This window comes from Microtus pennsylvanicus, chromosome 12, assembly GCF_037038515.1.
Source record: "Microtus pennsylvanicus isolate mMicPen1 chromosome 12, mMicPen1.hap1, whole genome shotgun sequence".
Taxonomy (NCBI): Eukaryota; Metazoa; Chordata; class Mammalia; order Rodentia; family Cricetidae; genus Microtus; species Microtus pennsylvanicus.
In genome coordinates this window covers 29,984,843-29,998,960 of record NC_134590.1, presented here as the reverse complement: position 1 = coordinate 29,998,960, position 14,118 = coordinate 29,984,843, and the positions used below count along the sequence as shown (strand labels likewise).

The following is a 14,118-nucleotide window of genomic DNA, read 5'->3' as shown; positions in this document are numbered from 1 at the left end:
CTAGTTGGTGGTAGACCAGTGCTGGAATCAAGGTGGGGCTGCCTGGCCCTCCTCTGGTTCCTGAGCAGGCATCATCCCTTCTCTCAGAACAAAGAGGTACTTTGTTCTGGGAGCCTTCGTGCCTTTTTCTGTGCCATCTTCCCTGCCTCTCTTTATTGAAGCTGATGAAACATTAGGGGCAGCCACTGATACCTGTACCGAAGGCTTCTCAAAAGAGTTGTCCCACCGTCCATTTCTCTGCATAACATTGGCCTTATTTCTGTACCTGACATTGTACCCGTTGCACCTTGAGAGCAAGGACTTTTTAACATTTGAATCCTAACACGTAGTTCAGTGCCTGCCACATTCATTCTCAAAACAATAATTTGGAAGATTGTTGAATGAATCTGATTTCCAGACTCAATCTTCCCACTTGTTCGGTTGTTTCCACTTGCCCCGTCCTCCACTGTCCTGTGTTCTCTTAATTATTTGGAAGTTCCAGGGTTGCTTTTGTTCTGTGTCTTGCAAAGCCGCACTCCTACACATATGATAAAGTGAGCATGTTCTCCCACGAAACATGACTCTCTCTCTCACTCTTGAGTCTTAAGTCTTGTAAGCTGGGCTTAATATTTTGAGAAATCTATATAACCTTTGACCCGAAATCTACTGTACAATTTCTTTTGCATTTGTTCTAGAAACCCATCCATAAGGCCTAAGCTAAGAGCACCTTTGTGTGTTCTGAGTACCTAGAAAACAGTAGTTAGGTAGTACTCACAGGAGGGTGGTAGGCAAACTACACAGGGCACATCAAATCCTCAGAACTGCTGGTTCAAGGAGTTTGTATAGAGGAAAAATCCCGTGTGTGGCCTTTGTATTTTTCCTTCAGGTGTGTGGTATTTAGGAGTCAGAAGAGTCCAAGAGAAGGCTTGTGTGTCCACAAAACCCGAAGTAACCTAAGTAGAATCAAAGTCCTTGGGACTGCAGGGCCAGCAGGAAATGAAATCAAACCTTAGAAGAGGAGGACTAGAGAGGAATGGGGACAGCCTCGCAATGGCCTGGTCAGCTCTGTCACCCGGTAGAGCATCTTTTTCCATCACCAAAATGTGGGTGTTTAGAAGTTTGTAGAGACAATTAAGTGCTGTTACTCTTGATTTTAAAGCAGGCAACATTTAAATTATGTTGAAGCCATATGAAAAGCTTCAGCAAACAGGGAGGAGAGCAAAGAGCAAAGTCTAGCTGGATTGTGCATATTTAACTTGGATCCAAATAAGGGAGAAAAATAATGAAAGGAAAAAAAGCCTGAAATAGACTTCCTTCAGCCAAGTAGAAGTGGGGGTCCTGATAGTGAACATGAACTTGGCATGATCAGTGTTATCACACACGGTAGCGGCAGAGCTGTGACGCCCACTATGAGACCAGCAAGGCTTTGCTGACAGTGCAGAAGAGGGATTCTCAGCCTGTGGGTCGCGACCCCCTACCTCCCTTTCATAGGGGTCATATATCAGGTAGCCCACATATCAGATATTTACATTATGAGTCATAATTAGCAAAACTAAAGCTATGAAGTAGCAACAAAATAATTTATGGTTGGGAGTCTCCACAGCATGGAGAACTGTATAAAGGGTCCCAGCATTAGGAAGGTTGAGAACCCGGGGCATAGGAGGAGTCTGTGCCGTGCTCTGTTTTCTGTGGTCTAATCGTGAGTGGAAGTGTCCTCTGAATATTAACCAGGTGCCTGTCGAGACCGCGTGGGAGCTATGTGCATTTATTTTCCACGGGTAATGATTCTTTTGTTTCTTCACCCTTCCTAGATAGAATATAAGGCCAGGAAGAGTCTGATAGTGGTATACAATCAACTTGGGTTGCTTATCGTGAGCCATGTACTGGGTTAGGTTAGGATTCCAAGATCAGGAGAATATGGTCCTTACCTTAAAGAGAATTCCAAAATCTGGGGAGGGCACTGTTTAGCAAAGAGCTATTTCAGCTAAACAGGCGTGGTTTCATGGAAGATGGCAACAGCTGTCCAGCGCAGCAGCAGAACTATCTTAGTCTTGTAGAATGAGGCCACGGTGAAGCTAGTGAATGAGGCCACGGTGAAGCTAGTTCTGGTCTTGGGGAAATAATTATGGATATAGTCATTTAGCTAAAATTAATAATAATAATCACACGTGACAATTCTGCACCGTCTCCTTGACTCAAGAACTAGCTTAGTCAGGAGGGAGTAAATTATTTTGTCCAAACCAGCGGAACACTTTGTTCCTGGAGCTTCAGTCTGACATGAATATCTCCTCACATTTTCCTGTAGGCTCTTCCTTTATTTTGTACTCTTTTATGGTGACTTCAGTGTCTTCTGTGGTCCCAGGTATCTAGGTAGACCCAGCTTCATTTTGGCAGTTCCTATCTGCAGAGTTTTGCTGACGGGAATGTCTCTTTCCTGACTGTGTCAGACACACACGGGGCTTTTCTAGCTTTAGCCTTTACCGTCACGATCACGGAACAGGATTTGAGCTTTGGAGTCATCTACTTGCTGAATTTAGAGAGAATTTTAAGAATACTTTGTGACAGCTGATAGCACGTGAATTTTAAACCTGTCATGACCCTGGTAATCTGAAAGGGGAGTATGTGTCACTTGAAAGGAAGGGGGAAGAAAGGCAAGCAGGCAGAGGAACAGGGCGTTAAGTAAGGCTCCCTCAGCTAGCTGTTAGCAGAGCCGAGCTGAGACACCAGTGGAGAGCGTGTGGTTGCCAGCATTGCTCTTCTCTCGTTAATCCTGTGATCACTGTTAGCAAGTGTAAAGCACTAGCCATAGTATCTCGGTTTTCCTCTTGCTTTTTAAATCAAATTTCTGACGAGAGCAACGCAGAGTTTAAGAGGAATACAGGCCACCACAGCCAGGAAAGCATGGCTTGGGAAGCCTGAGGCAGCGGTCACATTGGACCCATGGTCAGGAAACAGTGACAAAAACTGGTGCCCAGCTGGCCGCCTCCTCCTTTCCTCTGTCTAGGACCACATGGGAGGGTGCCACCCATAGTTTTGATCTTTCATTAAACCTCCCTGGAAACAGCCTCACAAGCACACCCAGGATTTTTTTCTTAGCTAATTATATATCCAGTCAAGTTGGCAAGGAACGTTAACCATGTCACAACCATGTCCCTGCTGGACTCTGCGCCAGCCACCTCTCCTGGCTTCCCTGCAGTCTGTGTGCTGGGTGTCCCTGCAGCACAGTGGTGTTTCTGCAGGACTGTGGTTCTAAGCAGTGCTCTCCAGCAGAGAAGCCGTGTGAAATCAGGTTTCTGCTCTGACACATGTTTGTAACCACTAGCAATCTCAGATGAGTCTGCGATGCACTGCGCAAGATGAAACGGGGCTCCCGCACCCCACTAGTGACAGAACTTCTTAGAGTCAATCCTTACCAGGAGTTCTTAGGAGGAGGCCGCAGTTGCTAGAAAGCTCTTGTAAATAAATACCCTGGCTATGAAATATAGATTAGCCTGCTTATAATATTTTTTTCTTATAGACAGTTTTATATAATATTAATGAATCGAACAAAAAGTGTTTTGTTCAGTACTCTGATAGGAATTAAATCTCACTTTTGAAATAATTGATGTCCTTTGGTCATTGAGTAAAATACAGCCATGCTAGAATCCTGAGTACAATCAAATATGTACCTAGCATCATGTGTTTCAAAGTAAGAGACACCCTAGATTTTGGTTGAAGGGGCTGTTTCTGTCTCCTGTTTAACTGAAAGGTCAAAATGTTCTCCATTAACATTAGTATCGAATCTGCATTTTACTTTTATTTATATAAAATTCAGTCTGCTTCATTTTATTGTTTTATTTCTCAAGATATCATATGCATTAAATTTTTAAAAATTGTATTTACTTAACTGGTAAATGGCTCAGTGGATTAAGGCATTGCTGCTAAGCCTGACAGCCTCAATTTAATTTCTGGAAGGTGCATGGTAGAAGGAGAAAACCAACTTCCTTAAATTGTTCTCTGATCTCCATATGTGCTGTAGTACGCGCATAAGTGTGCACATATATATGCACAAACACTCACATACATGTACATAAATAAGTGTAGGAAAAAATGAAAATGTAGCTTACCATCTCCCGCTTCATTTAACTACCCACTGTAGACACTCCTTATGTTAATAACAATACTTTGTCATATTGCCTCTTCAGGAAACAGACGTGGTGCCAGATACCAGACTTCTGGACAAGTTTAGCCAGATTACCCCTCAGCTCTTCACCCCACTGGATGGTACCACGCAGAGTCCACCCCTGGAGATTTTATACATCCTAGACTTCTTCATCGCTCTGGCAATTTGTAACACGGTCGTGGTTTCTGCTCCTAACCAGCCTCGGCAAAAGGTAACCTCTAGTGCAAACAAGGGTTTGCTCAGCAGTGGACAATGTGGGGGTTACGGGTGTCTGTAGTGGCTTTGTTATGTGAAGATAGTGCATAACAATAGCAGCAAGGGTAGCTGTGCAAACCATCTACTGAGAACTCTTCTAGGTTCCGCACTTACACGTACTCTAAGAGATTTACTGATGCTAATGTTTCTAGTCCTCTCAGAGCCCCAGGAGCTAAGGACTCTGGCTCTGTTCTTTGGCATCTTAAAGATTCCTTGGAAGGATTTCACCAGGGTTGCAAAATCAGTGAGTGTATGAAGGTGGGGGTTGAGCTGAGACAGTAGGACTCTGGGCTCACTCTGTCACTTGCTGAGGACAGAATCACTGATGGGAACTTTTGCTTTGTCTTCACTGCCTTACTAAATTGAAGTTGTCTGTGAGCCTTCTGAGACCCCTAACATCATATCCATGACATCAAACAAAGTCTGAAGCGTTAATTTAATGGTCCCGACTCTGACGAGCTTTCTTCATGTACCAGCGAGGTTTGTTTTAACTCAGTCTGCCCGTTTTCCAGTGTGAGTATGATGTGCCAGGATTCAGCAGTTCCTCACTAGAGTTGTAGCTTAGAGCTCACGGAAAATTCATTTTCCACTTAAGACAGCAGACACTGTAGAGCCCGATGATCTAGCAAGGCATGCTAGCCTCCTGGTGTATCTTGCCTTTCCCGCATATCCACTTAAAATTCAATTTACAGCAAAACCCAATTAAATTTTAATTTTCCAACCGATCATTTTCTTTTGGCAACTTCAGAGGTGGGAGCTTTAACATAAAAGTAATTCACTTTCAATTAAGCAGCACCTGATCGGAGAGACTTCACTTTACATGGTGTTGCCTGGGAAGATGCTCTGGAAAAGCGATTATGTAATTAGAGAATAAACGGCGGGGTTCATGAAAAGTTGTACTACGCAATACACCAGTCCTCAGAGTTGGTCCTTTTGTTGTTTTCCTTTTACAAAGTATGGTTGATGTCCTAAAGGGTGTACTGCTTTACTGCTCGGAATAAAATCTTTGGAGACATAAAGAGCCCCTGCTTCTCCCCAATTCTTGGGGTAGGGAGAGGAAGGGAGCATTCTGTGCGAAACAGAGACTTCACCATGCAGATGCTTGCCCCGCTTTACGTCTGAGTCACTGATGACATCAAAGACTGATCAGCAAGAGTCCTCCCATATGAAGTTAGTTTCTGAAGAAAACATTTTAATCCTCCACGTACTTCTAATGAATAAATTTTAGAATTCATCGGGTGGTCGTGTGCCTGAACCACGGTAGGCATGAAATTAAATCCCTGATACTAGAAGTGTAAAAGACCACAGGGTACAAATAAGAACGAACTGTGAACGAGTAAGGAGTTAAAATCACGTGATGGTGTGGATAAGTTCCTCTTTAACTGGCTTTCATTTAAGGACCAGCTTTGTTGTAAACGTAACCTTTTGTAGGCTCTGAAAAGAGGAAAGATGTATTCTGTTAGCTTTTTGGCTGATTTCCTCCCATGAACTTGGTGGTGGTGCGTGGTTTTTTTTTGGTTTTTTTTTGTTTTTTTTTTTTTTGTTCTTCTATCTTCTCTTACTGTTTTCTGAACTTTTCCTGTAATACTCCAAAAGCATTGAACTTTTCTAAGAATATATCCATGCTGTCTATAAACATCACTTTAAAATAAATTTCAAGACGTTTTGTTTTGATACTGATTATTTAATTAATTTGAATTCTTAATTTAGTGATGGTGGATGGTTTCATAGCTGATTCTTTGAGACAGGGTCTCACTATGGAGTCCAGCCTGGCTTTGCATTGGGATCCTCCTGCCTCTGCCTTCCAAGTGCTGAGATTATGCTGTACCTGGTTCAGTTGGCTTTTGATTGCTATCACTAAGCTCTGCCAATAAAGATTATAGATATTATACATGGAGAATTATTTCCTTAGAACAAATTCTATAAGAAAGGCCAATATTAGCGTTTTGTATCCTTTGTTCTCAGTTGTGAGAGGCATGTATAATGCCATTGTGTGTGGCACATTCTTGTCCCCAGTGGCTTTTATGTCTTTCTATTTGCTGTGGAATTTCTAGGGAGAAAGCAGATTGACAGGTAAGACTTTTTCATGTCTCATTTTTCCGGCAGTTGTGATGACTTAATTTTGTACATGTTTTTGAATCCTCCCTCATTATCTTTCCTAGATTGGGCTCTCCTCACTGACTGGAATGCCCATCAAATCTTTGGAAGAGATTAAAAACATCTTCCAGAAGTTGTCTGTCCGGAGATCTAGTTCACCATCTCTTGCCAGTGGGAAAGACCCGACATCTGGGACTCCTTCTGCCTTTGTGAGCAGAATCTCTTTTTTTAATCGAACAAAACTGTCACCTCCTATGGAGGATGAGTCTTCCCGGATGGGTGAAAGCTCCCAGGCCAGTAATTCATCATGCTGTACAGAAACTGAGGCACGAAACAGTGCCGCTGGCTCGGCTGAAGCCATAGCTGGGCCACCACCCTCAGCCTCCAACCTGTGCTATGAAGCTGAGAGCCCAGATGAAGCAGCCTTGGTGTACGCCGCCAGGGCTTACCGTTGCACTTTACAGTCTCGGACCCCAGAGCAGGTCATGGTGGACTTTGCTGCTTTGGGCTCATTAACATTTCAACTGTTACACATCCTGCCCTTTGACTCGGTAAGGAAAAGAATGTCAGTGGTGGTCCGGCATCCTCTTTCGAAAGAAGTCGTGGTGTATACAAAGGGCGCCGATTCTGTGATCATGGAGCTGCTGGCGGTGGCTGCCCCGGGTAGGCTCACACAGTTGTCATGGTGGCCATCAGAAGGGCTGGGGTGTCAGCCGCCACTCTTTGGTAAAGGCTACGAAGACGCACTTGGAAAGGGAAAAGGCTGCCTAGGGTTAGGTGGGAAGGCAGGGGTCTTCTGAAGCTGTAGTAACCATGGTTGTTTGGATCTGTAATCCACCCTCTGTAAGGCTGCATGTTTGGGGAAATGGATATCATAAACCTCATAACGGGCTCCTGAGAGCCATACTGTCATTCTGTGGCCTACCAAGGGAGGTGTGCCCCGGAGAACAGGAAGCGCTGACCCATCATGGCAGCGTTTGTATCAAAGCTTTGCCACTTCCTCTGCCCAGGGGGAGAGAAAGTGAAGAATTCCGCTGCTGACTTCCTTCCCTAGACACACAGTTGAGATTCAAAGCAAAAATGCCTTTTGTTTATTATGGATTAAACTGTCATTTTTCAAAGGGAAAAAAAAAGTCTAATTGGGCAGCCTGGCAGGAATAAAGATTTTCTGTTCATGGTTTCAGATGGAACAAACCTGGAAAAACAACAGATGATCATAAGGGAGAAGACGCAGAGCCACCTGGATGAGTACGCCAAACGGGGGCTGCGTACCTTGTGTATCGCTAAGAAGGTGAGACTACCCGGCGTACTCCAGGCTCGCCTCTTCTGGTTTGCCCATCATCACTGAAATTGGACCTCAATCCCAGTCCAGATACCAGGGAGGTTCTCGGACTAGGGCTGTGAGAAAAAAAAAATCCTAAAACCGGCAGCTCGGCTGGCGCAAAGAAATCCAATTAGGTCAGATCAAACCAAATTAAAATGCCCATCATTTTATTAAATACGGCTCTCTCGGGTGGCCAAGCGCATGGCAGGGGGATGGGAAAGTGGGGAGCACATGCAAACCCGGAACCATGTGTTTCTCCTCTGTGAGCCCACTTAAATACCCTGTGGGGGTGGTTCTGACCCTCCCCCAGAGAGGGGTCGGGACCTGGCATCCTGGGATTTGAAGTCCAAACCAATGCAACTCCTAGGCCAGGGGGCTGGGATGGGAGCCGGGGGCTGGAGTTTCACTCCCGACTTAACAAGGGTTCTTTATGTAGCCTCTTCATTCTATATACTACTGGGTCAGGTTTCTGTCCCCAAAGGTTTTTGGCAGGTGCCCGAGTGTTCTAATCTCAGAATTCTTACACATCTCATGCATCCCACATTACACACAAGTGGCTTTGCGTGGAAAGCAGTTGTTTTTCTGGAAGTAAAATCCCAACATCTTATTATATTTCCCCCAGAACCTTTTGTATAATGTTCCCCCGCCCCGTTAGCATTAAATGTGATTTTGAAAAAAATAACCAGAGAGAAGCTTTCATTTTTCTTTCATAAAGAGTTGGTAGTTTTGCTTTGTCTTGTTTTCTATCTGCCCATAAATTGATCTTTCAACTCAACTTTAAGACACGGCCTGTCACTTCTAGATGAAAGGTTGAATAGCAAGAAATAACCAGAGCCTCAGAAGTGATTTGGGGACTTTTAATTGCCAAAACCTCTCACTGACTAGTTCTTAGTTATTGTGGGAGGCAAAGTGGAACTAGCTCTGTTGGGACCTCCAGGCAACCAGCTGCATGAAGGACCAAATGCCACTGGTTCAAGAAGGGGTTGGGGGGGAGTGTCATGGTCGAATCAGCTCTGGGCTCTGGCTTCTCACTTGGATGTAGTCCAATAGATGGTATATTTCCCCAAACCAAATTACCTGGCAGGAAAAAAGAAGTAAATGAGAGAAAAATTACTTAGCACCCTCCACTCAGCCCTGCTTTTAAGACCCGAAATGCAGATTCACCCATGATGGCAACTTCCGTGATAGGAAGACTCTGGTTCCTTCTCCAAGAGCTGCATAAAGTTTTGTTAGAACCAAGACCTTGCGTTTCCTAGAGGGCGACTCTTGTTTTACCTTTTCTGAAGCTAACCATATTAATGAATCTTCAAAGACCTCTGAGGTGCTGGTGGCTGCGGCATGCCTCAAATAAACAATCTTGACATTTTCTTAGCTGCACCATTAGAACGCTCCCAGATTTAACCACCAACAGGAGGTTAAATTAAATAGGCTAACCCCCTTTCACCAAAGATCGTGTCTAAAATGTCCCGAGAAGATTAAGCTGTGATGTCTCTCCATCAGCAGACTTGTGTCTGCTTGATCAGAGTTTGGGACTCTTGTGTCGTTGTGCTGAAGGGCTATGCGTCAGACACAAGTGTGCCCAGAGTGGGAAATTTAGTAATGAAGTTGTCGGCATGGAATTTTGCCACCTGTCAGTCCTGGCAAGATGCTGCAAAGTTAAATGGCCTGACTCCTGGCCTCTTTTCTCCCTCTCTTAGGTTATGAGTGACCCTGAATACACAGAGTGGCTGAGGGATCACTTTTTAGCTGAAACCAGCATCGACAACAGGGAAGAACTGCTAGTTGAATCTGCCATGCGACTGGAGACCAAACTCACGTTACTCGGTAAGTAAAAGGTGCTGTTGCCCCTGCACAGAGAGTTCTGCCTGTGAATCCATTCTTCTTCTCCAGTCCCCTTGATCTAGTGAGCATGCATGCTTCTCACTACGGTGTCCGTCCTGATCTCTTCTCGTGTTCCAGTGCCTGCAGACCTGTGGTCTGCTTCAGTTTGCCTGTGGTGGGCACAGGGTAGGCATTCTTGGTAAGGTATAAAACCAGACCACCCAACACGGCGTGTAAAGCCAAGCAAACATCTGAGTCTGAGAGGGGGGGTTTGCAAGTGTCTTGCAAGGGATTGAGGGAAGCCTTAGATATGTGTTGTCTTCTTACATCTTTACAGCAGACATACATCTTATTTAGAAGAACTAGGGCCCACAGTAGTGCAGTGACGTGTTCATGCTCAAAGGCTTAGACATGAGCTGAAAAGCAAGAAACTTTTTTCCCCATGTATCGGGTCCATGTCCTTTATTCTGTACCTGCAAGTGAGCTTAGAGGCTCTTTTTCTTCTTCTCTTTCCTGATCCCAACCCAAACTGTGCAACGGACACCTCTCGTATCAGGTTGGCCTGCACCTGGGAATCACTTAAAGAGCTATAAACAGTCCAGGGCTGTTGGTCTGTGTGTGACCGTGACACTGGAGTTGCTGAAAGCCTGCTGAGTCACTCTGAGGGGCCGTCCGGTTCCGAAACACTGGCTTGGAGCTGAGATGTAGATTCTGATAGAAGGGCTGAGCGCCAAGAGAGCCCCTCTGAACTCCATGCCTCTGTCTAGGTGGAAGCATGATCTCACTACATCTGTCAAGTAGATTAGGCATGTCCCCTTAAAACACTAATAATTTCTTTATGATGGCATAAGTAGCTTAGATGTAGGCTCCCTAATCTGCGTTTGCAAATGAAATAAGGCTCCAGGTCTAATGCCAAAACTCAGTTGGCAGCAAAATCAACCCCGAACTAATGTAACACTATTTTTAGTATCGATACTCCAATTAACATGAAAATCTGCTGGTTTTTCTATAGCAATATAAATATGTGTGACTAACAGGTATTAGAAAATGTATAGCATATCACTGGTGGGAAAGACATGAATTCCAAAGCACATCTGGGCTGCATCCAGTCCCAGAAAAGGACATTGTAGACTGACATTTTGAAAGAGCATCCTAGCCAGGCGGTGGTGGCGCAAGCCTTTAATCCCAGCACTCGGGAGGCAGAGGCAGGCAGATCTCTGTGAGTTCGAGGCCAGCCTGGTCTTCAGAGCGAGTTCCAGGACAGGCAGAGCTGTTACACAGAGAAACCCTGTCTCAAAGGGTCGGGGGAGCATCCCTAACAGACATTGTATCTTGTAGCCAAGAGGGCTCTTTAAGAGCCTGCCCTCACCCTTGGAAATTTCATAGAACTGTAGAACTCAGGGCCAGGTTAATCAAAGCAGAGAATCGGCTCTTTAATTTGTAGATAAGAATACGAACCAAAAGGAGAATGAGTTAGATAACTCCACCACGATCCTTGGTATTTTATGTCTACTCAACTGCTTTCTTTGGCTCTCTGGAAGCTACTGGAGCGGTTTATATATAGTTCATGGCTGAGTGTCCCATGGATAGGATTCAATGAGTGGTCTCGTGAGTCCTAGCTGGCTCTAATTTCTAAGCAACCTTTTTTGGGGGGTTTGATTACTTTTCAGGTGCTACAGGCATTGAAGACCGTCTGCAGGAGGGAGTCCCCGAGACGATAGAAGCCCTTCACAAAGCTGGTGTCAAGATCTGGATGCTGACAGGGGACAAGCAGGAGACAGCTGTCAACATAGCGTATGCATGCAAACTCCTGGAGCCAGATGACAAGCTCTTCATCCTCAATACGCAGAGTAAAGTATGCACGATGATGCTGAGCCAAATACTCTTTTAACTCAAAAGCCGATGGGGCATTAGGCGACTGATGTATGCAAGGAAAAAGAAAGCTCATCTGACCGTCTCCAGCCCTTGATGTTATGCTCCCGGGTGACCTTGCTCGTATTTGGGAGGATACCATAGTTTTTCTAAAAGCCTTATTCAGGGGCATCATGGATGAATACAAGCATTAGGGGAAAAAAAAGGTCTTCCCTTTTTATTTTGGGTACCCCTTTCCCCATTCTCACTGTATGACCAGGGAGTTGACAAAACAGACAAAAATGAGAATACATATATATGAAATTTTTGAGACAGGAACCTACCTCCTTTTCGAGTTGGAAGGAGGTAGTAATTTTTCTTAGTAACTAGATATTTTTATGATCAATTTTAAAATTAGGCTCTCGGTGTAATCTTGCCCTCTAGTGGTAAATTTAGATACTGCTCCTAAGAGCACCCAACATTGTAGAAATGAAGGGGATGTGGTGTTAAGATAAAGCTAGGTGAAAAGATTTTGGATAGCCCATTATTTATTTATTTATTTATTTATTTATTGTTTGTTTGTTTGTTTAAGCTATAGTTAATCACTAGGATGGATATTTGAATAAGTAAGTGGGCATTCCACACACGCCCCTAGCAGAGAGACACACTCCGAGATGTGTGCATACTGTTTATTTTGCTTGAAAGCTCGCCTGCCTCCCCGCTTCCGTGTGAAAGCCATCACTCTGTCACAGCATCCTGACTTTGTGATGTCTTCTGTGCCACCTCATGGAAGCAGGTTCTGCAGACCCTGCCACTTTGGGGTAGCTGTTTTATGGCTAAGCCTCCCGTGACACTCATCTCCGTAATGTGTCTTGAGGAAAGAACGCTGCCCTTATCTAACACAGACTGAGCTCTCTTTTATGGCAGACCTGGGGCCACATTCCTAACCAGAGTCAGCACCCAGTCCCGTCAAGGAACAGAATCATTTCAGTGGCTCAGAATGGATGTGCCCTGAGTAGCTAGTGAAATGCTTACCTACTGCTGATCAAGCATAGGTCCTTGGGGAGTTATTTGCCCTGTGTGGCCTCTTCCTCCTCTCCCATCATGGACAGTAACACCTATGCCTTGACATGGTTATGAGGCAAAAACGAGGAAATGTCCCCTGCCGACATCAGTTTTGTGAAGGGCTTCTGTAGACTTGGGATTTCCTCCTGCAGATGGTCTCAATGCCAGCAACACTTAAAAAATGCTAGATGTCTGTTGAGAGATTTGGAATCCTAAAATTAAAAAAATAAAATAAAATTAATTAGTGCTGATAAAATGCTGCTGCCAAGCCTGGGACCTGAGTTTGGTCCCTGGAGCCAACCTAGTAGGAGATAACCAGTTTTCACTCCTGAAAGTTGCATGTGACCATCACATACACCATGGCATGGGCACACACGCATACACCCTCACATAGTCACATCAAATCAGTAAACAAACAAATGAAAAGTAAAATAAAGCAATTATTTGTGTATTTAATTTGACTCAGAGCTTTTTAGACACGAAAAACTTTTATCTTAAAATTATAACACATGGTAATTCTTGAACATTCAAACAATGTGAAAGCCTTTTAGAAAAGGTAAAATATTAAAAATCTTCCCTCAGAGAAAGCATATTGACAGTTCGAGCATTGTTCCGGATAGCTCCAAGTCTGCATGCATGGGAAACCAAGCATAATGTAGCATGCCTCATGGGCCTGGGACTCCCTGCATTTATCGGGAAAGTGCTTCCAATATCTGTGAGAATAGACATGATGATCTGTGTCATCATGAGAAGCCGGGCCTAGCATCACTCAGGTCGAATGTGTCAGTCACTCTTTGCAACTGGGGACTTTGGTCCTCAGGGATACTTAGCAAGACCTGAAGACATTGTAAACTGGGACATCTGAGGTAGGGTGGATGCTATTGGTTTTAGTTATCAGAGGTCAATGATGCTACCAAATATCTTGTACCTCACAGAACAGCCACACACACAACCAAAAGATATTCTGGTCCAAATATCAGTGCCGCCAAAGAGTGAAAAGGTTGCCGTAGAGTGTTTTATTTCTAGGAAATAATAAATATAACTTTAAGTGGGTCACTCAGCTAGGTGTTCTAACTGGCATGCTGTTAAGTTTCTAATATCTGCAACGGCTTCCTTTTTTTAATTAAAAAATTGTGTGTATATGTACATGCACGCAAGTGTGCACACATATGCATGAGTGTGCTTGTACATGTAAAGACCAGAGCTCAACTTCTAATGTTGGTCCTCAGAGGCTATATACCTTGGTTTGTGTGGTTTGTGTGCTTGTTTGTTTGGTTTTGGGTTTTTTTGTTTTGTTTTGTTTTGTTTTGTTTTGTTTTTGGCTGGGTCTTTCTTGGCTTGGTGCTCTCTGGTTGGATTACGCTGATGTGCCTGCAAGTTCCCAGAATCTGCCTGCTTGCATCTGGCTCTGCCTCCATGTTGCTGGCCTCATAAGCAGCGCCCCATGCACAGGCTTCTCACCCTGCTTCTGGGCATGGAACTCAGGTCCTGAAGCTTGCAAATGCTTTGCTGACAGATCCGTCTCTCTGGTTTAACTAAACTCATTTTTAGCTGGTACGTGAAA

General features: G+C 44.3%; 1 protein-coding gene across 3 annotated transcripts in view; it reads left to right on the top strand.

Moving 5' to 3' along the window:
• The window catches only part of Atp10d (ATPase phospholipid transporting 10D (putative)), a 94,472-nt gene that overhangs the window by 52,468 nt on the left and 27,886 nt on the right, over positions 1-14,118 (top strand). For all 3 annotated transcript variants that reach the window (XM_075943131.1, XM_075943129.1, XM_075943130.1), the window contains exons 11-15: positions 4,164-4,352; positions 6,559-7,156; positions 7,678-7,784; positions 9,515-9,641; positions 11,309-11,493. In XM_075943131.1, the coding sequence (XP_075799246.1) occupies positions 4,164-4,352; positions 6,559-7,156; positions 7,678-7,784; positions 9,515-9,641; positions 11,309-11,493 (1,206 nt within the window). The remainder of the gene's footprint in view (positions 1-4,163; positions 4,353-6,558; positions 7,157-7,677; positions 7,785-9,514; positions 9,642-11,308; positions 11,494-14,118) is intronic.